Raw genomic sequence first — 21,088 nt, 5'->3', positions numbered from 1 at the left:
CCAAAGCTGTGCAGGTTAGGTTAGGGCTAGGGTTAGGTGGATTGGCCATGCTAAAATTGTCGATTAGTATCCAAAAAGATGTGCAGGTTAGGTGGGGTTATGGGATAGGGCGGGGCTGGACTGCACATAATACTCCAGGTGTGACTCACCAATGCCCTATCCAATTGCAGTAAAACATCCCTGGTCATATAGTCAAGTCTTCTTGCTATTAAGGCCAACATACCATTTGCCTTCTTTGTTGCCTGCTGTACTTGTGCACTTACTTTCAGCGAATGATACAGAAGGACACCAATGGCTCACTGAGCTCAACCTCTCTACAATTTAAGCCCATTCAAATAATAATTTGCCTTCCTATTTTTGAAAGCAAAGCGGATAACCCCACACTTATTCACGTTATACTGCATCTGCCATGCATGTACCCACTCACTCAACCTGTCCAAATCCCATGGAAGCATCTCTGCATCCTCTGCATAGCTCACCCTCCCACCCAACTTTGTATCATGTGCAAATTTGGAGATAATACATTTCGTTCCAAATCATTAGTATATAATGTGAACAGTTGGGATCCTGGCACAGATCCCTGCGGTACGCCACTAGTTGCTGCCTGCTAATCGGAAAATGCCCCATTTATTCCAATTCTTTGCTTCCTGGTGTAACAGCTGGCTTTTAATGCAGAACAATGTCAATTCCCGTACCGTCCTCCCCGAACAAGTGCCGGAATGTGGCGACTAGGGGTTTTTCACAGTAATTCATTGAAGCCTACCTGTGACAATAAGCGATTATTATTATAATTATATAAATTTCAGTGCCTGTGTGATGCCAGTTATGTGGACTGTACAACTCAATGACTGGCGGATCATATCAAAAGGCACGTCCCTTTGGTTGGTCACAACCGAAAAATACTGCCTATCGAACCAGCCCATTCTTGCAAAAGTCAAAATATAGAGTCCAACATTGGGTGTGATTCTGCGATTGGGCAACGCTTGCTGAACAATCTAGATTGTGCTAAGAATTGCGCGAAAAGACAAATTAAGATAATAATTCAGGCTCGCAAACTACATTACTTACAGAAACATGTAAAAGAAATAGGAGCAGGAGGAAGCCATTTGGCCCTACAAGCCTGCTCCGCCATTCATACTGATCATCCAACTCATGGAATTAGGCTGTGTGGGTGGAATTTAGGAATAAGAAAGGCGAAGCTACATTGCTCGGTCTTTATTATAGACCACAGATATCCATGGAAATTGATGAGCAAATGTGTGCAAACTTCGCGGAGGTGTGTAAAAATAATTACAACAGGGTCATTATATTAGGTGATTTGAACTTTACCAACATTTCGGCTCCAGTCCAGGCAACATCCTGATGAATCCCCTCTGCACTCTTTGTCGTGCAATCACATCCTTCCTATAGTGTGGCTACCAGAACTGCACATGGTACTCTAACTGTAGCCGAAGAGCCCCATAATAACCTCCCTGCTCTAACATGCTTTGTTTTGGCTAATAAAGGCAAGTACCCAAGATGCATTCTTCGCCACCTGGTCTACTTGTCCTACTGCCTTCAGGGATCGTTTGATATGCACCCCAAAGTCCCTCCGGTTCTTTGTACTTCCTTGAAATTGTGTTCTCTCGTGACTGACACTTCAACGATGAACATCTGTTCCCTTTCTCACTGTCCATGTCGCTGATAATTCTGGATGCCTTGATTAGGTCGCCACTCAGTCTTCTCAGTTCCAACGAAAACAATCCAAGCCTATAGAACCTCTCTTGAAAACCTACATTTTCAATCCCAGGCAACATCCTGCTGAATCTCCTCTGGACCCACTCCAGTGCAATCAGATCATTCCTATACTGTGCCAATCAGAACTACAAACATGACTACAGCTGTGGACTCAGCAAAGTTCTATTCAAATTCAACAAGCCTCCCTGCTTTTGTATTCAATGCCTCGATTGATAAATGCAAGTACCCACATATCCTTTTCACGACCATATTTACCTGCCCTTCTGCCTTCAGGGACAAATGCGCCGTGGTCCTTTTGTTCCTCGGAACTTCCTAGTATCATGCCGTTCATATAGAATCATAGAATAGAATCATAGAATTTACCGCGCATAAGGAGGCCATTCGGCCCATCGAGTCTGCACCGGCTCTTGGAAAGAGCACTCCACTTAATTCGCCCACATCCACCCTATCCAGTAACCCCACCCAACACTAACGGCAATTTTGAACACTAAGGGCAATTTAGCATGGCCAATCCACCTAACCTGCACATCTTTGGACTGTGGGAGGAAACCGGAGCACTCGGAGGAAACCCGCACGCACACGGGGAGAACATGTAGACTCATGCAGACTCCGCACGGACAGTAACCCAATCTGTGAATCGAACCTGGGACCCTGGAGCTGTGAAGCAATTGTGCTAACCACTATTCTACCGTGCTGCCCCATTTAATACTTCCTTCTCAAATTATTCCTTCCAAAGAGTATAACCTCACACTTTTCTAGATTAAATTATATCTGTAACTGCTCTCCTACTTGAGCAATCCACGAATACCTCCCGGTTACTCAAGACATTGAACCTCACTGGTAACCACCCGATCAATCTTTGTGCAATCTACACAGTCATCTATGTCATTTATATAAATAATGAATAAGAGTGGGCCCAGCACAGATCCCTGTGGAGTGCCAATGACACTGTGGCCCGAACGCAGCCTTCTGTCATCACCTTCAGTCTCATACAGCCGCACCAATTCTGAATCCACATTTTTATTCTGTGTCTTATGTTCATTTGTCTTCTTTGCAAGTCTCCCATGTGGGAACTTGTCAAAGATTTTGCTGACACCTATATAAACGACATCAATTGTATTACCTTCATCCACACACATGGTCCTTGCCTCAAAAAGTATTCATTCACATTTGTTAGGCGTGACCTATCTCTGGCAAAGTCATGCTTACAATCCCTGATCAATCCTTGCCTCTCCAAATGGAGGTACATTTCTCCAATATTTTCCCTACCACTAGCGTGTGATTCACTGATCTGTAGTTCCCTGTCTTATCGTTACAGCCCTCCTTGAATGGTGGAACAACATTAGTTGTTCTCCTGTCTTCTAGCTCGTCCCTCGTGGCCAGAGAGGATTTAAAATTTTGGGTCAGAGCCCCTGAAATCTGCTCCTCGCCTCCAACAGCAGCCTGGGACATGATTCATCTGAACCTGGAGATTAGTCCATTTTGAAGCCAACCAACAACTCCAATACCTTGACATGCCCGAGTTCCATTTACTCAATAACCTTGCAGTCTCTCTCCCTGAGTTCCATGCCTAAACCCTCATTTGCTTGGGTGCAGACGGATATGAAGCATCCGTTCATCACCCTACCAATTTCCCCTTACTCCATTCACAGATTTCCCCCTTGTTTCTGAATGGGCCCTACTCTTTCCATTGTTAGCCTCTTCCCATTGAAATACTTTTTAGGATAACTTGGAATTTTCCTCATTTTTACCAGCCAGAGCTTTCTCATACCCCCTCTTTCTCTCCTAATTGCTTTCTTAAGTTCCACTCTGCACTTTCTGTACTCCACTAATGCCTTTGCTGATTTGTTTCACCTTGTACCTGCTAAATGCCTCTCTTCTCCATCTCACCTTATCCTGAATATCTCTGGTGATCCATGGTTCTCTGGGCTCGTTACTCCTTCCTGTCACCCAAGAGGGAACATGTTGGACCCGTACCCTCTCCATTTCCTTATTGAACGTCTCCACTGCTCATCTGTAGATTTCCCTACGAGTAGCTTTTTGCAGTCTACCGTTGCCAGATCCTGTCTTATTTTAGTGAAAATCACTCTCCCCCAAGCCGAAACATTTTTTCAACTTGTCTATTTATTTGTCCATTACAAGCTAAAATTGTACCATGTTGTGGTCTCTATCACTAAACTACTCCCCCACAACCACCTCCAGAATGAAGTCCAGCACTGCGCTGTCCCTTGTTGGACCCTGTACATATTGACGTAAAAAGTTCTCCAGTGTACATTTTAAGAAATCCACTCCATCACTATCACTATCCCAATTAATGTTGGTAAAATTGAAATCACCTCAAACAATGACCCTGTTGTTATTATTTTTACACATCTCCGCGATGTTTGCACACATTTGCTCATCAATTTCCGTGGACTATCTGTGGTCTATAATAAACACTTATCAATGTGGCTTCCCCCCGTCTTATTCTTAAACTTTGCCCACTCAGCTTCATTTCATGCCTCCTCCAAGATATCATCTCTCCTTAGCGCATCAGCTGACTGCTTAACTAATAATGTAATGCATCCTCCTCTTTTACCCTGTTCCCTGTCTCACTTGAAGGTTCTATGTCCTGGAATGATGAGCAAAGTCCTTCCCCACCCTCAACCACGTCCCTGTTATGGCTACTATATCACAACTCCACAAGTCAATCCTTGCCCATAACTTATCCGTTTTGCCTGCAATACTCCTGACATTATACAGAGACCATCCAGGTCTCCCTTGCAGGACCGTGTCAAATGCCTTACTGAAGACCATTAGATTAGGCAGCACGGTAGCATGGTGGTTAGCATAAATGTTTCACAGCTCCAGGGTCCCAGGTTCGATTCCCGGCTGGGTCACTGTCTGTGCGGAGTCTGCATGTCCTCCCTGTGTGTGCGTGGGTTTCCTCCGGGTGCTCCGGTTTCCTCCCACAGTCCAAAGATGTGTGGGTTAGGTGGATTGGCCATGCTAAATTGCCCGTAGTGTCCTGTAAGGTTAAGGGGGGGGGGGGTTGTTGGGTTACGGGTATAGGGTGGATACGTGGGTTTGAGTAGGGTGATCATGGCTCGGCACAACATCGAGGGCCGAAGGGCCTGTTCTGTGCTGTACTGTTCTATGTTCTATTACATCAACTACACTTCCCTCATCTACACACCTGCTCAACTCCTCGAAATATTGTCAGATAAAATTTGTCAGACAAAATCTCCCTCCATGTTAACTATCCTTGTCACGCTTATGTTTTTGTTTCTCATGTATGGAACCATCTGTCTGGACTATACGCAGAACAACATTTCACTGCACATCAGTACACGTGACAATAAACCCAAAACCAACGCCAAATCCAAGTGGTGATTATTTCTGTCTCCAAGAATTTATTTCCAATCATTTCGCTACTACTGATATTAGACTCCCTGACCTGTAATTACCTGTTTTGCTTTGCCCCTGCTTCCGTTTTTGACTGATAGTAGCACATCAGCTATCCTCTACTCAACTGGCACCTCACCTGTGGCCAGCCGAAATTTGAAAATTAGCGTCAGAGCCCCTGCAATTTCCTCCTGGGCCTCACAGAGCAGCCCAGGATACATCTCTTCCCGGCCTGAGGATTTATCCATTTTTAAAACCGATAGAACCGTGAATACCACTTCCCTCTCAATACTATTCTGTCCAAATAGATTTTGCCAGCCCCCTCCTTGCTTTTTATAACTACATTATCCTTCTCTACAGATTCAAAATACGCATTTAGTACATCATGTACGTATTTCATCTCCACACAGCGGTTGCCACCTTGGTCCTTAATGGGCCCGACCTTTTCCCTGGATACCCTTTTCCCTTAATACTTATAAAATATCTTGGAATTTTCGTTTATCTTGCCCGCCAGTGCTTTTTAACGCCCCGCTGTTCGCTCTCCCCGACTCCTATACTTCTCGAGGGCATCCATTGTTTTGAGCCCCCTGAATCTGCTATAATCCTCTCATATCTTTCCTTATCCAATGCTGTATATCCAATAACATCCAGGATTCTTCGGAACTGTTGGTCCCACCCTTTACCTTTATGGAAACATGTTGGCATTGTATTCTATTTCCTTTTCGAATGAGTCTCACTGCTCTGATCTGGATCTTCCTACAAATAGCTGCTCCCAGTCCAATTTGGCCAGATCCTGACTTACCCTATTAAAATAGGCCATCCCGAGTTCAGAAACGTTATTTCTAGTTCACGTTCCATAACTACCAGAAATATTAAGGAGTTATGGCCACTCTCAAAAAACTGCTCCCTTGATGACACTATCTTGCGAGCAACCATAATTGATTCAAGGTGAAAGGCATCAATAGCATGTCTCTTTTTTCCAGAAATACTTTACAATTTCTCTTTATGATTCTTTACCACATAACTTTGTAGTTTCTCTTTGATCTCTTAATCTTTCTGACTTATTTCTAAATGTTTTTATATTCCCCTTTGTCACATGGGAATTTTTTCCCATGCACTCAGTTTTCCCCTCTTTCTTTAGTTCCAATTTTCCTTTACGCTTGATTCATTCATTTTGTGTCAATGCTGGCAAACTTGTCTTCGGTTTTAGTTGGCTACAATGTTATTTCACTTTATTGATCATTGTTTAAAATGTTTCTCACTCCTGTTTTGTTTAGAATAGATTGCTCAATCACTTTGCAAAGCATGTCCATTCTGTCCACACGTATGACTCTGAACCTTTGGTCTCCTACCATTAGATTCTTGGTATCGCTTTGACTTCTTTGAAGTTGGCCTGCTACATTTTTCTCATGAAGTTCAACTAAAGATCGAGGAACAGCACCTCATCTATTTATTATGCAATTTCCAACCTCCTGGACTTAACATTGAGTTACATAATTTCAGATCATAACGACTGCTCTAATTTGTTTCGGTAGCAGCAAGGTTAACATATCCATATAGTATTCATGAAATAAAACGTTCATTTTGTAATCAAATAGATTTGAATTATGACAGGAATAATTGTGTTATTTCTTCGGGAATGTTTGCCAAAAAGCCTCAAATTCTGGACGTTGGAATAAATGCAAATAATATTGTTAACTAATGAAGATGTGTCTATATTTGGAAACAATGTACCTATCTATCTCACCTAAGTACTAATTCCTGCTTACCATGACAGCGTTAAATTCTGTGTGAACTGCTCACCTCATGAAATGCATCGGGCCAGTTGTTATTCAGCTTCCCACTCTGCTGTGAAACGTACATTGCATTCCTCCCAGGAGTTCCAGGCTTTTGCGGACTGAAAAATATTTCAGCTGATTCTGGCGCTGAACGAATTTTATATCGGTAAGTATCTGAAAGGGATCCATTTCCACGAACTTCGAGAATATTCGGAAATAAATTAGAATCCGGTACAATTTGATCATTTATATTTGAGTTCTGATATTCTCTGGTGCAGCAACAATTATTGAGAGAACAAACCCGACCATAAGGAGCTCTACCATTTGGGCATATAGCCACAATAAGCCCAATTATTACGACCAACAGAACAAACGACGTTGCTCCTAAAGAAATTATTATATAAATGGTTAATCTCTGCGAATCCTGGGTATCCTTGTGGGGTTCAGTAAAATCCGGTTGAATGTCTATACTTTGTTCAACTATCAACAGGGTAACAGTGGCCGTGGCAGAGAGGGCTGGATATCCATTGTCTTTCACTTGAACAATTAACCTTTGCATGTTGGCGTCGCTATCTTTAAATCGTCGAACACTTCTCACTTCTCCTGAATTATGTGAGACAGAAAAAAGGCCTGGGTCACTGGATTGTATAACTCGATAGAAAAGTCGACCATTCTGACCAGAGTCAGCATCCGAAGCAACGATCTTTGTTACCAAATATCCTGGGTCTGCAGATCGAGGCACACTTGAATTGGTATATTTTCGTGATCCAGGCGATACTATAACAGGAGGATTATCGTTTTGGTCAAGGACAATCACATTCACAGCTACAATGCTTGAACGCAATGGCAACCCAGAGTCTTGAGCTTGAACATGAATCTGAAAACTTTTAAGCTGTTCGTAATCAAATGGACGCTTTGAATATATAGTGCCATTTGTTGGGTTAATATCGACGTAAGAAGACATGGGCAGCGCCTGAAGCTGGTTCTGCACCATTTCATAAGAAACTTGTGAATTTTGGTCCATATCAGGATCGAAAGCTGTCACTGATCCAATGAAACTACCAGGGGCGTTGTTTTCTGTGACATAGAATTTATATGAAGCCTGTGTGAAGCGCGGCTCATTGTCATTTATATCTGAAATTTGCACAGCGATTGTTTTGTTGGCGGCCAACGGAGGAACTCCACGGTCCTTACACATGACCCAAATGTTATATTGAGGAGCACTTTCCCGGTCAAGCACATCATTCGTGATGAGTCTATACGAATTTTTAAAATAAGATTTGAGATCAAAGGGGACGTTTGGAGAAATTGAACAATCCGTAAATCCATTGTTATTGAAATCTTGGTCTGTTACACTGATCAATGCAATCAGAGTTCCAATTGGAGCATCTTCACTGATTTTACGCAAAATTGAATTTAGCATCAAATCTGGAGGATTGTCATTGATATCTTTGATCTCCACTCGCACGCTGCAGTGCGCAGATAATGGTGGCGAACCACTGTCCTTCACTTCCACATCAATCTCATAAATACTGGCTTCCTCAAAATCCAATAAACCCTTTACCTGGATATCCCCCGACGTTGAATTAATCCTAAAAGTTTTAGGTATGCTTTTTTCATTGTAACTACTAAACGAGTATGTCATCTCACCATTAGGCCCCTCGTCCATATCAGTAGCATTAAGTTTAATCACCAAAGTGCCCGGTGGCACGTTTTCCATGAGACTGACAGTGTACAACGACTTCCGGAAAACCGGTGCATTATCATTAGTGTCCAAGATATTAATCGTTATATGCGCGGTACCTGTCTTTTCTGGAGATCCACTGTCAAACGCTGTCAGCAATAAACGATATCTTGTTTGTTTTTCTCTATCGAGAATGTTCTCCAAGACTAATTCGGGCAATTTCCATTTTCCACGACTCTGCACATCTAAACTAAAATGTTCATTTGCAGTGAGCTGGTATGTTCGGATTGAATTGTTTCCTCCATCAAGATCATTCGCATGCTCTAAGAGATAGCGCGCTCCAGGCACCGCTGATTCTGCAATTTCCAAATGAATTTCACTGTTCGGAAAACTGGGAGAATTATCATTTATATCCAGAATCTCAATTTCCACCCGGTACTGCTCCACAGGGTTTTCAACTACTGCTTCTAAATACAGTAAACAGGTAACAGTTTGTCCACAGAGTTGTTCCCTATCTATTCTTTTATTCACAAATAGAATTCCGTTCATGAGATTTACATCCAAATATTGCATGGACGAGGCAGATACCATTCTGAATCTCCGGTGTGATCGTTCCCCCACAGTCAAACCCAAATCTTGTCCGATATTTCCGACGAAGGCACCATACTCTAGTTCTTCGGGAATGGAGTACCGGATCTGTCCGGAAACCAGGCTCCAGGCACAAAGCAGAAAGATGGATGATATCAGCACCGAGCGATTGCTCGATTCTGTCATTTTTGTTCGCAGGTATGATTGTTCCAAACCTTAAAAATTCTTCTGGCTGATGATAATCTGCATCGTCCCCCAAGTAAATCGTTCAATCTGGTACATTAGCTGAAACACGGAGAGGCCTTGTGAGGAGGCGACTCGCCTTGTTCGTACAAACGACACCATTCCTTCTGCTTCCTTCAACGGGTTTTGGGGGATGCGTCATGTATGGATGGTGGATCACCAGCCGTATTTTATCTCCTTATTGGTAGACAGCGACACAAAGAGTCTCGGCCTATAACTGCACTGAGAAAATATCAAAGCTGAACTACATTGAAAATATTGAAGTTATGACTGTCTGGCTATTTTTCATACAGGTCCAGAATGCATTTTGCATACGGAATTATTGCATCGGTATTCCAACCAAGTTTCATTTCTGGAAGCGACACGAAATAGATAACTGACAGGAAGAATTCAAACGATTATTTAGCATACCTTACAACTTACCTCGTTGCAGAAACTTCAGAAGAATAAATAACACATTCGTAATTTAAATGAATACCTACTCAAACGCTAAGGTTCATTTCACTTCATTGCAGTGTTAATGTAAGCGGACTTGTGACACTAATAAAGATTATCATTATTAGTCGATTTCAAGTACACTTGTGTTCGAAAATAACGTTAAAGCTGTAATTATATTCGAGTTTGTTTCAAATGTACATGTTGCCAATCTGAAGAATGTTTTTTCGCGTGTGATTGGATACATACACGTGTCGGTTAACACACAGTGTGCAAAGCTGTCTTCCTGAGGGTTAGAAGAAGTATTAGGAAATCGAACGTGTAATACGTCATGGAATTTACCTTGAAGAATAAACAATTTGGAAAAATGCAGTTCAGAAATACCTGTGCAGCGTGAGACACGTCGCCTGATTCACATTTTCCGTCTATCATTTCACTACTAAGGATTAAAAATTTACCATTCTAGCTATTCAGAACTAAGAAATAGTTTACAGTTACAATATCATATCAGTAATGTGGAATTAATGCACCCTAATCGAACTTTACAGAGTAAGAAGTCTTACAACACCAGGTTAAAGTCCAACAGGTTTGTTTCAAACACGAGCTTTCGGAGCACGGCTCCTTCTTCAGCTGAAGAAGGAGCCGTGCTCCGAAAGCTCGTGTTTGAAACAAACCTGTTGGACTTTAACCTGGTGTTGTAAGACTTCTTACTGTGCTCACCCCAGTCCAACGCCGGCATCTCCACATCAGAACTTTACAGAGTTATAGACAAGTTCAAATATAACACGTTACATTTGAATACACGAATTATTAAATATGTTAGTTAAACTAAATGACGTGAAATATGATGAAATGTTTAATATATTAATCAATCTTAGAACATATACAGTCCATTGTACTGTATTTTGCTTTGACGCGTCTGGCGTAATTTATTTCCTTATTATAATTTCCTACGTTTACATTTAGAATGAGAAATGCCTATGTAAACTTTCCACGTTGCAATTATACGTGGCGCCCTGAGGGAGCGCGGGGCTGGTTCAGTTGAGCAACACTCAGCTTCTGATTCAGAACCGTGAATAAACTGTTATGCTGCAAACGTTAAAAAGAGCACCAGGCGGCACGGTAGCATAGTGGCTAGCCCAGTTGCTTCACAGTTCCAGGGTCCCAGGTTCGATACCCTGGCTTGGATCCCTATCTGGTGCGGAATCTGCATGTTCTCGCCGTGTCTGTGTGGGTTTCCCCCGGGACTTCTGTTTCCTCCCACAGTCAAAAGATGTGTAGGTGAGGTGGATAGGCCATGCTAAATTGCCGTTAGTGTGCAAAAAGGTGAGGAAGGGTCATAGGGACAGGGTGGAGGTGTGGGCTTAGGTAGGGTGCATTCTTCCAAGGGCCGATGCAGACTCGGTGGGCCGAATGGCCTCCTTCTGCACTGTAAATTCTATGATCCTATACCTTTTCCCCAAAACGTTGGGATATTTTGATATTTGAGTCCAAATAATGAAATAATACAAGCGCGTAATAACGCAACAATGGTACTTTTTGATGACTCTAAAATGTCAGCGAATTATATCTGCACATATTGGTGTTTGACCACCAATCTATATCCCAATGATAAGGAAGAATTATTTGGTCTTAAGTCGCATGTGCAAAGTTAAAGTTCCTAATGATAAACTTGCGCAAATAAGTGCAAAGGGCGCAGATGCATTCAATTTTGTGTGGCGAATTTTTAAACGCGAACACACATATTGTAAAGGCTCAAAACGCATAAATATTCCAAAATAACGTTTCAGTGAGCATAACAACCTGTCAATTGGAGAAACAAAATTTTTCCACAGATACATCAGACCAGAGGATGAGTGCTAAAAGTCCAAACTTTTGTTTTCCAAATTACTGAAGAGATTAGGTCAGAGTTAACTTGCAGCATTGCGAATATCCACAGTTGAGCGTCATACGATTGTGCAGAAAGTGGTGAATTATTTAATTCTGTTCAGAATTAAATCCGAGTTAACACAGATAGTTCTACATTTACAGCATTTAAAATTTCGATCTACAATCTGATTGTGTTTCATCAATCTACCGCAAAATTTCAGAATAGGATACGCGAAATGATGGTTCACAATACCAACATAATTATCTAGTTTGTTTTAAGCAAATCGACACAAAATATATTGAGATGTAGCCATATCTGGCCACGTTCTTATTTTGGTTGTCACATTTTCTAACACTCAGTTCTCCCCACCTTTACGCATTAAATTGCAGTTCTACATTAAAAAGGAGAACACTGTAAGCTGACCCATGCTATATTTGTCGTGACTCTGCTGGAACATTAGTTTTGTAAATAGGGAAGCAGCGCACAGCTGTGTTGGAGAAAGCACCTCACCATCACACTCAGGACACCGTCTCTGACGGTGGACGTCTCTTTGAACCAAGGTTGGTGCACCGTTTCCTTGGTATTGTTGAACAATGTTTATGCCGGATAATGCGACAGCATTGGTATACTATAGGTTTGCTGTTGATGGCCTGCAACGGCTCCTGGACACGCAGTTTTGCTCCACATCTGCTCGTGAATGGTAGTGCACTATTACGCAACTAAATATTGTAAGAGGCACCACGAGAATTCCCATCGACAGCGGTACGTGGCCAAAATTCTCAGTATACAGGCCAAATCGGATTCATTTTGAACCACGGCTAGGGAGGTTTGTCGAGCAGAGCTCCATTTCAGTCTACTCCCCAGGTTGTCAGAATCAAAGGTGTTAGACTTAAACCAATTAGATTCACTCCATCTGATATCAAGAAATGATTGAGTGCAAGTGCTCCAACAACTCGGAAGGTTTGTCCTCCAAACTATGTTCACCTCCAGCATAGCTGTCCAAGTACACCGGGTACACCTCCTCTTGTGGGAGAATAAATAACTCAGGGCCACTTCTTAAACATAAGGATCGCCCATTTAGGACAGAGATTAGGAGATATCTTTTCTATCAAAGGGTTGTGAGTCATTTGAAACTTTGTCAACAGACGGTGGACGCAGAGTTGTTTGATATTTTTAAGGTAGAAGTATATGGATTCTGGATAAACAAGGGGATGAAAGGCTATCGGAGGTGGAGTCAAGACCGCAATTAGATCAGCAATGATCTTATTAAATGGAGGTGTAGGTTCCAAGAACCGAATGGCCTACACATGCTCTTAATTTGTATGTTCGTACACACGTACCGAGTCATCAAACTGGAAACAATATCTGGACACAAAATGCCGGAAAAAAAGAATCAGTGCAATTCATAACCCTCCAACCTATTACGAATTATCAAAATATGATGGAAGATACCACCGAGTCTTCTTTCAAACAGCATTTGCGCACCGATGCTTGCTCTGCCAGAACCAAATTGGCTCGAGTCCTCATTGCAGTTAACATGAACAAATGAGCAGAATATCAGAGTTAATGTACGAAGATCTGCCTTTGAGCTCAAAACAGCCTTTGGCTGAGTGTGGCACCATGAAGCTCTCGCATAATTGAAGTGAATGGCAATCGTGTTGTAAACCCTTCACTGGCTTGACTCATACCTGTTCAAACGAGTTTAGTCATTGGAATCATAAACATCACCGCCGCAGTTCCTTAAGACAGTACACTATGTCCAACAGTGTTAAATTGTTCCATTAATGACCTTCCACGAGGACGAAAAGTAAAAGGCAAGTTCAACATCCATCACAAGGTATAGCGACACGCAACCTTAAGGTCAGAATTGGGGATGTTCGTAGATCATTGCACAATATTCAGATATCAAATCCGTACATGCCTGCATGCAACGAACTTTGAGTAACATTTAGCTTTCGGTTGACAATTGGCAAGGAACTATCAAGCCACTCAATTGGCAAGTAATCATCATCCGAAATAAAAGAGAAAAGAAGCTAAGAATCTTCGCCTGACTTTGCTGAGATCATCTTCACGGAATTGTCCACAAGCACGAATCTCTGGGTCATTAGAAACCCGAAATTATTTGGACGAATCACATAAATGTTTTGGCCATAACGCCATGCCAGAGGCTAGCTATTGAACGTGGAGCAACACAACGTCTGATTCCGAAAAACCTTTACAAAGAATATCTACAAATCAGAAATCAGGCGTGTAATGAAATGCCCTCCTGTTGCTGAGATGACTACACCTCCAAAGAACCTCAACAAACCCAAAACTTAGAAATTCGCTTGATTGGCATCCAATCAGTCACCTTAAACATTGATTCCTTCCACTAACCATGCACTGTGGGTGTTGTATTTAAGTTCTACAGTCTACATAAATGCACCATAACAACTTAGCAACTTCTGCGATCACACCTTCCAAAACCGCCACTTCTATTATTCGAGGAAATGAGAACCAGGCATCTGGAAGTTCCGCTCCAAAGTATGCATCCCCGATTTATAAAGGACCACTTTTTTAAAATCATCATTGGATAAAAGTATCGGAACCTCCTACCTCAATGACCTATCCCCGTAACCCAGTAACCCCCACTTAAACTTTTTTTTTGGACACTAAGGGCAATTTAGCATTTCCAATCCATCTGACCCTCCCATCTTTCGATGGTGGGAGGAAACAGGAGCACCCAGAGGAAACCTACGCAGACACAGGGAGAATGTACAGACTCCACATCGACAGTGACCCAGACGAGAATTGAACCTGGGACCCTGGAGCTGTGAAGCAACTGTGTAAACCACTATGCTGCCCTCTATGCTACCGTGCTGCGCTTTTGAATGTTCAAATTGCCTAACATGTATCATGTTGGCACATAAACACTGGCTGGCTGATGCATTGCCACGGAGAAAGCAACCTGAAACTCCATATTCCCAAAATTTGTGGGCCATTCAAGAAAGGTCATGCCCGTTTTATTTCGAAATAATGGTCATCTGTTTATGAATATATGTCACTTCTAGCAAGCATAATTGACCACATTGCCAGGTCAACTGATTATATAAAGTGGTGGCTGTCAGCACATTCAGGATTGTACTATAAGTGCTCCCCACTCATGGAATCACATCCAACAGCAGACGTCTCTTTTTCGATTTGGAAAGCATTAGCTGGCTGATTAAGTTTTGTACTCTGCCTATTATGAAGAACCGGAGGGCGTTGGTGAGGCCACACCTGGAGGATTGTGTGCAGTTTTGGTGTTCTTACCTGAGGAAGGGTGTTCCAGCTATGGAGCAAGTGCATCGATGGTTTACCAGGCTTATTCCTGGGATGGCAGGACTATAATATCAGGGAAACTAAGTCGGTTAGGAGTAAACTCATTGGAATTTGGAAGAAACGTACAAAAGTCTAATAGGATTAGACAGGGTAGATTCAGAAAGCATACACGCGAAGGTGGGGGAGTCCAGAGCCAGATGTCATAGTTGGAAGATAAGGGAAATGCCTTTTAGGATTGAGGTGAGGAGAAATTTCTTCAGCCACAGAGTGGTGAATCTGTGAATTCGCTACCACATGACGTATTTAAGGCCAAAACGTTGTGTAATTTAAAGAAGGAATTAGATATAGCTCTTGGGGCTAAATGGATCATGGATTTTGGGTCAAGGCAGGATCAGGGTATTGAACTTGATGATCAGTCATGATCATAATGAATGGCGGAGTAGGCCCAAAGAGTCGAATGACCTCCTCCAGCTTCTATTTTCTATGTTTTGAAAGTTACATGCTATTGGACTCTAAGCCATTTCATCGGAATGTAACTGGAAATCACACCAGAATATCAGCTCAACTCGACCTCATTCAAGCAGAGTTGACTTGTCAACAACCTGTATCCATTTCTCCTGTGATATAAATTGTTGTGACTGTTCGAAGTTTTGCCTTCAAGTGTGGTTTCCTGGTCAATGCCAAACAGAAAGCTTTGGCACCGCCTCTCTCTTTTCAACTTGTGCTCAGGAACGCAAATGGGATGTTGTTGTTTATTGCAAGGGGAGTGAAATGTAAAAGCACAGATGATATGCTAGTATTATAGAGGGAGGTGGAGAGACCACTTATGGAGTATTGTGGGCAATTTTGGTCTCCTTACTAAAAAGGAATGTAATTTGTTTAGGAGGACTTTAGAGAATTTTAACTCGTCTGATTCCTGGGATGAAAGGATTACCTTATGAGGAAAGGATGGACAGGTTGTACTTACGTTCATAGGAATTGATAAGAATGAGAAGTAATCAGATTGAAACATATAAGATCCTGAGGGGACTTGACACAATGGATGCTTATTGAACAGACGAGTACTAGGGGACACAATTTCTTCACTCAGATCATTTTTTTCCCCAGAGAGCAATGGAGGCAGCGTTATTGAATAATTGTTTACCTGAGGTGGATAGTTTCTTGATTGACAAGGTTATAGTGGGTAGACGGAAAACTAAAAATGAGGGCACAACCAGATCAATGATGATCTTATCAAATGGCGGAGCAGACTCCAGGAGCTGAATGGCCTACTGCTCCTACTAATTTCTATGTGCTTATGTTCAGCAATGATCAAAAGGGAGGGGATATTGTAATGAACCTTCTAAACAATTGGGTGGACATAAGTAATCTTCTAACTTTGAAGAAAATAGGAGCATGGGGAAAAGAGTAATCCATTCAGTCCCTCAACACTGCCCTGCTATTGTGTTAGCTTATAATCGACCTATGCGCAACTTCACCTGCCCATCTTGGCTCAATGTATTGTGGTGCCCGAATCCAATAAAATATGTAAATCTTGATATTGAAAGTTCCAAATTTTCTGGCATTCACACTCTGGTAGAGGGAGAGACTTCCATTTATTTGAGATGGCACATGAAAATGCAATTCTTGATTTTCTTCTTAAATAGCCGGTTTGAAACTATATGATTAGATTCATCCAAATATAAACAGAGACTCGTGATGATACACAGAAGCAACACACCAGCTGAGACTGGTAATATGAGAGTTGGGGAAAACGATATAGGACAGGGCAAATTAAAGTATGCATGCCATTACTACATCACAATAGATCCAATTAGGCCCAGAAAACAGGAGGGTACACAGCTTCATTGGCGTAGATATGAAAATGTAATATAACTATAGTGCTACAATGAAAATAAGTAACCAAATAAGTTTCTTGAGCGACTGCAAATAAAAGGTGTACTTTCATTTATGCTAAGATAGAAAAGTGGACATTCATATGAAAGACGAAAGGGGCTGTCTGTCACTGAAAATAGAGAAAGACAATCAGCTATACAGAACAAAGAGACACTAGTTTATTTTTGTTGTTGCATTATTAGACCTCAAACAAGGGAACCCAAAATGCTATAAAGAGACGCGTGCGGAATTAATTAAAAATAATCGACCGAAAGGGACAGAGATAAAAGAGTTGCCGAGCAATCTAACGTTGAACTGCAAAAGTTACCATCCAAGATACAGCTGTTTCCCAAAGCAGCTGCGTATTATAGAAGTTCCCCGTTTCGTACAAATAATGTTTATTTTAAAGGGTGGACCTGAAGAATATAGAATGTTTAAAAACAATCCACAGAAAGATTTAATTAAGAGCCAGGGCAAAAATCTGAAATAAACAAAATCTAAGTCAAACGATGGGGCTTGAGTAAACATATATCGAAGAGTACCTCAGTGGTTTGATTTATCTTGCCAAATAATACTGCTGTTCCTTTCTCTTAGATTTCTGGACGCTCTGCACGAGACATGGACTGGTCAAATTTAAACAATAATATTTATGATGAAGACGAGACCGCATGAACAGTGCCACCTGACACAATACAACAAAACATGGTTCCATGGTTTTGACTTAATCCTTAATCAGTGTTGATCAGAAGAGAAGATACAAAACAAGTTGGTAATGCTTCTGTCTTTTGATTTACCTTGCATAGTTGCCTGCTATTGCAAACGTTTGGAGAATTCCAAGATATGTCTTAAAAGATATATAAATGAGCTTTGCACATAATGCTGCCAAATCAAATAACGTATATATTGGTTACCTGACCACTCACCTTATTGATGTCATGGGGCCAGTCATTGGTTTCTTTTCCAGCATATTCAGATACAACTATCCTCCTGTTCCCGCCGTCAGTACCTGGTGTTGTTGGACTGAATGGTGTGAAAAGCATGAGCTCAGTTATAGCACGTGGTGCCGAGTGAACTCTATATTGGTATGCATCTAAAAAAGACCCATTCCCTCGCATCTCAACGATATTTCCAATTACTTTATGATCAGGTACAATCTGCAGGTTGACATTCGAATGTTGTAACCTTGTAATTGCTTTCGAGCTCACTGACGCAGCAACGTCTCTCAGAGGAGCAACTTCTAGAATATGCAGAGCGTTTGTTAACTGGCCAAATGAGGACAACAAGGGCAATTATAACAACTAAATGTAAAATCATAGAATTTACAGTGCAGAAGGAGGCGACTCGACCCATCGAGTCTACACTGGCTGTTGGAAAGAGCACCTTTGCCAAGCCCACAACCCCACCCTATCCCCATAACCCAGTAACCCCACCCAACAAGGACAATTTTGGACACTAAGGGCAATTTAGCATGGCCAATCCACCGAACGTGCATATCTTTGGATTGTGGGAGGAAACCGGAGCACCTGGTGGAAACCCACGAACACACGGGGAGGATGTGCAGACTCCGCACAGACAGTGACCCAAGCCGGAATCGAACCTGGGACCCTGGAGCTGTGAAGAAATTATGCTATCCACAATGCTACCGTGCTGCTCCAAAATATGTATGAGCGATATTACTCCCAAAGGTATGACGATATGAAATGCGCGAAATCAGAAGAATTTTGTTAATCCTTGCGCGCCGCTCACCAAAGTTAAGCGAATTCCCGCGCTCTGTTCAGCCACTGTAAGCTTAACAGTAGCCCTGGCAGAGAGCGCTGGATGTCCATGGTCTCTCACCTGTACAACAAGTATCCGTGTCGTGCTATCGCTGTCCGTAAAATAACGAGCTGTTCGAATTTTGCCTGAATTGTGTGACACTGTAAACAGACTGGGGTCTGTGGCTCGCTCAATTTGATAGAAAAGTCGTGTATTTTGTCCAGAATCAGCATCAGATAAAACTATCTTGGCCGCCAAGTATTGCGGAGTTGCAGATCTAGGTACAGGTGTCTTGCTGTAGTTCATTGAGAAGTTTGATATTATTATTGGAGGGTTGTCATTCTGATAGAGGATAATCACGTTCACTGTAGCATTATTGGAAAGTATTGGAACTCCACCATCTTGAGCTTGTATATTGGCCCTGAAAAGGTTTTAGTTCCTCGTAATCAAATGTCCGCTGTGAATAGAGACACCATTTTCAGAATGAATAGAGACATGTGAAGTAATTGGCGCACCCTGCATTCGGCTGTCCTGAATAGAGTATGAAAGGTAGGAATTCTGACCCATGTCAACGTCAATAGCTGTCACTTTCCCAATTGAATTTCCGGGCGCATTGTTTTCCATTACATAAATCTCGTATGCAGACTGCGGAAAGCTAGGTGCGTTATCACTTATATCTACAATGGGTACAATGATAGATGCGTTAGCATTCAGTGGAGGGTTCCCGTGGTCATTGCACTTAACCGTTATTTTATATGCAGGAATATGTTCTCGGTCCAGTAGATCATTTGACAGCAACCTGTAAGAATTCTTAAAGGATGATTGGAGAATAAAGGGGTGGTTTGGAGAGATCTGGCAATTAATGTCTCCGCATTTTGGGAATTCCTGTCTCTCACATTGATTAAAGCTACTCATGTCCCTCTCGAAGCATTCTCACTACTTCAGCAAAAGAATTAAGGGTGAGGAGAGTTATTATTCACATCCTTAATATTCACCTGAATATTACAGTGCGTGGATAATCAGTAAAAACCGTTGTCGTTGGCTTCCAAATCAATATCAAATTCTTTGTTTCTTCAAAGTCCAATATTCCCTTGACTCTGATTTCACCCGACACGGGACCAATGCGAAATACTTCAGCTATCATCTCTTTGTTGTAGCTACTGAAAGAATGAAGGATGCCGTTATTGGATCCCTCATCCAAATCAGTCACGTTAGGTTTGATCACCACAGTGCACATTGGCACGTTTTCTATCAGAGTAACGGTGCACAACGACTGCTCAAAAACTGGTGCATTATCATTAGCGTCTAAGACGGTAATAAATATATGTGCGGTACCTGTCCTCTCTGGAGATCCGCCATCCAGAGCGACAAGCAACACGCGGTGTTGGAATTTTTTTTCTTGGTCCAAAGACTTCTCCAGCAACAATTCGGGCAACATCGTTTCTGCACGAACCTGCACATCGCAAAGGAAATGGTCATTCGGAGTCAACTGGTACGTGTGAAGGGAATTGACTTGCGCATCAGGGTCGCGCGCGCCCTCCAGCAGGAAGCGCGCTCCAGGAGTCGCAGATTCAGCAATTTCCAAACGGATTTCACTAACCGGGAATGTGGGAGAATTATTATTTATGTCCAGAATTTAGACCTCGACACGATACTGGTGTACTGGATTTTCATTACCACGTCACAAAGCAATAAACACGCCAGGGTCTGCCCACAGAGCTGCTCTCTGTCTACCCTTTTTTCCACAGATAAAATTCCATTCTTCAGATTTACATCCAAATATTGTGTTGGTGAATCAGAAATAATCCGGAACCTGCGGCGAGATATTTCGTCCACGTTTAATCCCAAATCGTCTGCGAGTTTTTCTCCGAAAGCACCCCGCTCCTGTTCTTCGGCAATGGAGTAACGTATCTGCCCCGAAGCCAGATTGCAGACACAAAGCAGTAAAATGCCCGATATCGCTGCCATGCTCGGTATCCATTGCCTGTTTGGTGGAAACATTTCTTCTTCAGGATCAATTTTTCGAAGTGCATCAATGATTCGGTTCGCCGATATTTGCAATGACCATGTTATTCCGGACACGGTTTGCGAAACTGCAAGTTCGGCCATTGTGATGTTTCGTTTGCTTCACATCAGCGTGATGCGTTTCCATCCTCCCCTAGATGTGACGGGATGTGTGGTCGATCAATGGCTAGATATCTTTATTTTATTGGCAGACACAAAGTGTCTTAGCCTATAACTACATGAGATTACAGTGAAGCCAACCTTCACTGAAAATATCAGTCAAAGTTAGTAGGTGAAATTTGTATAACTCAATGTCCTTTGTCGTTTTCGCTTTTCTAAAGTGAAAACATGCTGCTGCTATTCTATAATTCTATTGACAACAGTTTTTGGCTGTGAAATATTAATCCCATGCGCGCAAACGCGGGATGTTACGTT

The 21,088-nt window shown here is 42.1% G+C and overlaps 1 protein-coding gene and 1 pseudogene across 1 annotated transcript; both read right to left on the bottom strand.

Moving 5' to 3' along the window:
• Nucleotides 1–6,900: 6,900 nt before the first annotated feature.
• Nucleotides 6,901–9,357, bottom strand: LOC119964293 (protocadherin alpha-C2-like). The gene has a single exon (XM_038793569.1). The coding sequence runs from the start codon at nt 9,355–9,357 to the stop codon at nt 6,901–6,903; it is 2,457 nt and encodes an 818-aa protein (XP_038649497.1).
• Nucleotides 9,358–9,692: 335 nt separating this feature from the next.
• On the bottom strand, nt 9,693–20,617 carry LOC119964292 (annotated as a pseudogene).
• Nucleotides 20,618–21,088: the final 471 nt, after the last annotated feature.

The sequence above is a fragment of the Scyliorhinus canicula genome, chromosome 4 (genome assembly GCF_902713615.1).
Source record: "Scyliorhinus canicula chromosome 4, sScyCan1.1, whole genome shotgun sequence".
Classification (NCBI taxonomy): domain Eukaryota; kingdom Metazoa; phylum Chordata; class Chondrichthyes; order Carcharhiniformes; family Scyliorhinidae; genus Scyliorhinus; species Scyliorhinus canicula.
Note: the sequence above shows the minus strand (reverse complement) of the source record. Positions and strands in the feature narration are given on the sequence as shown.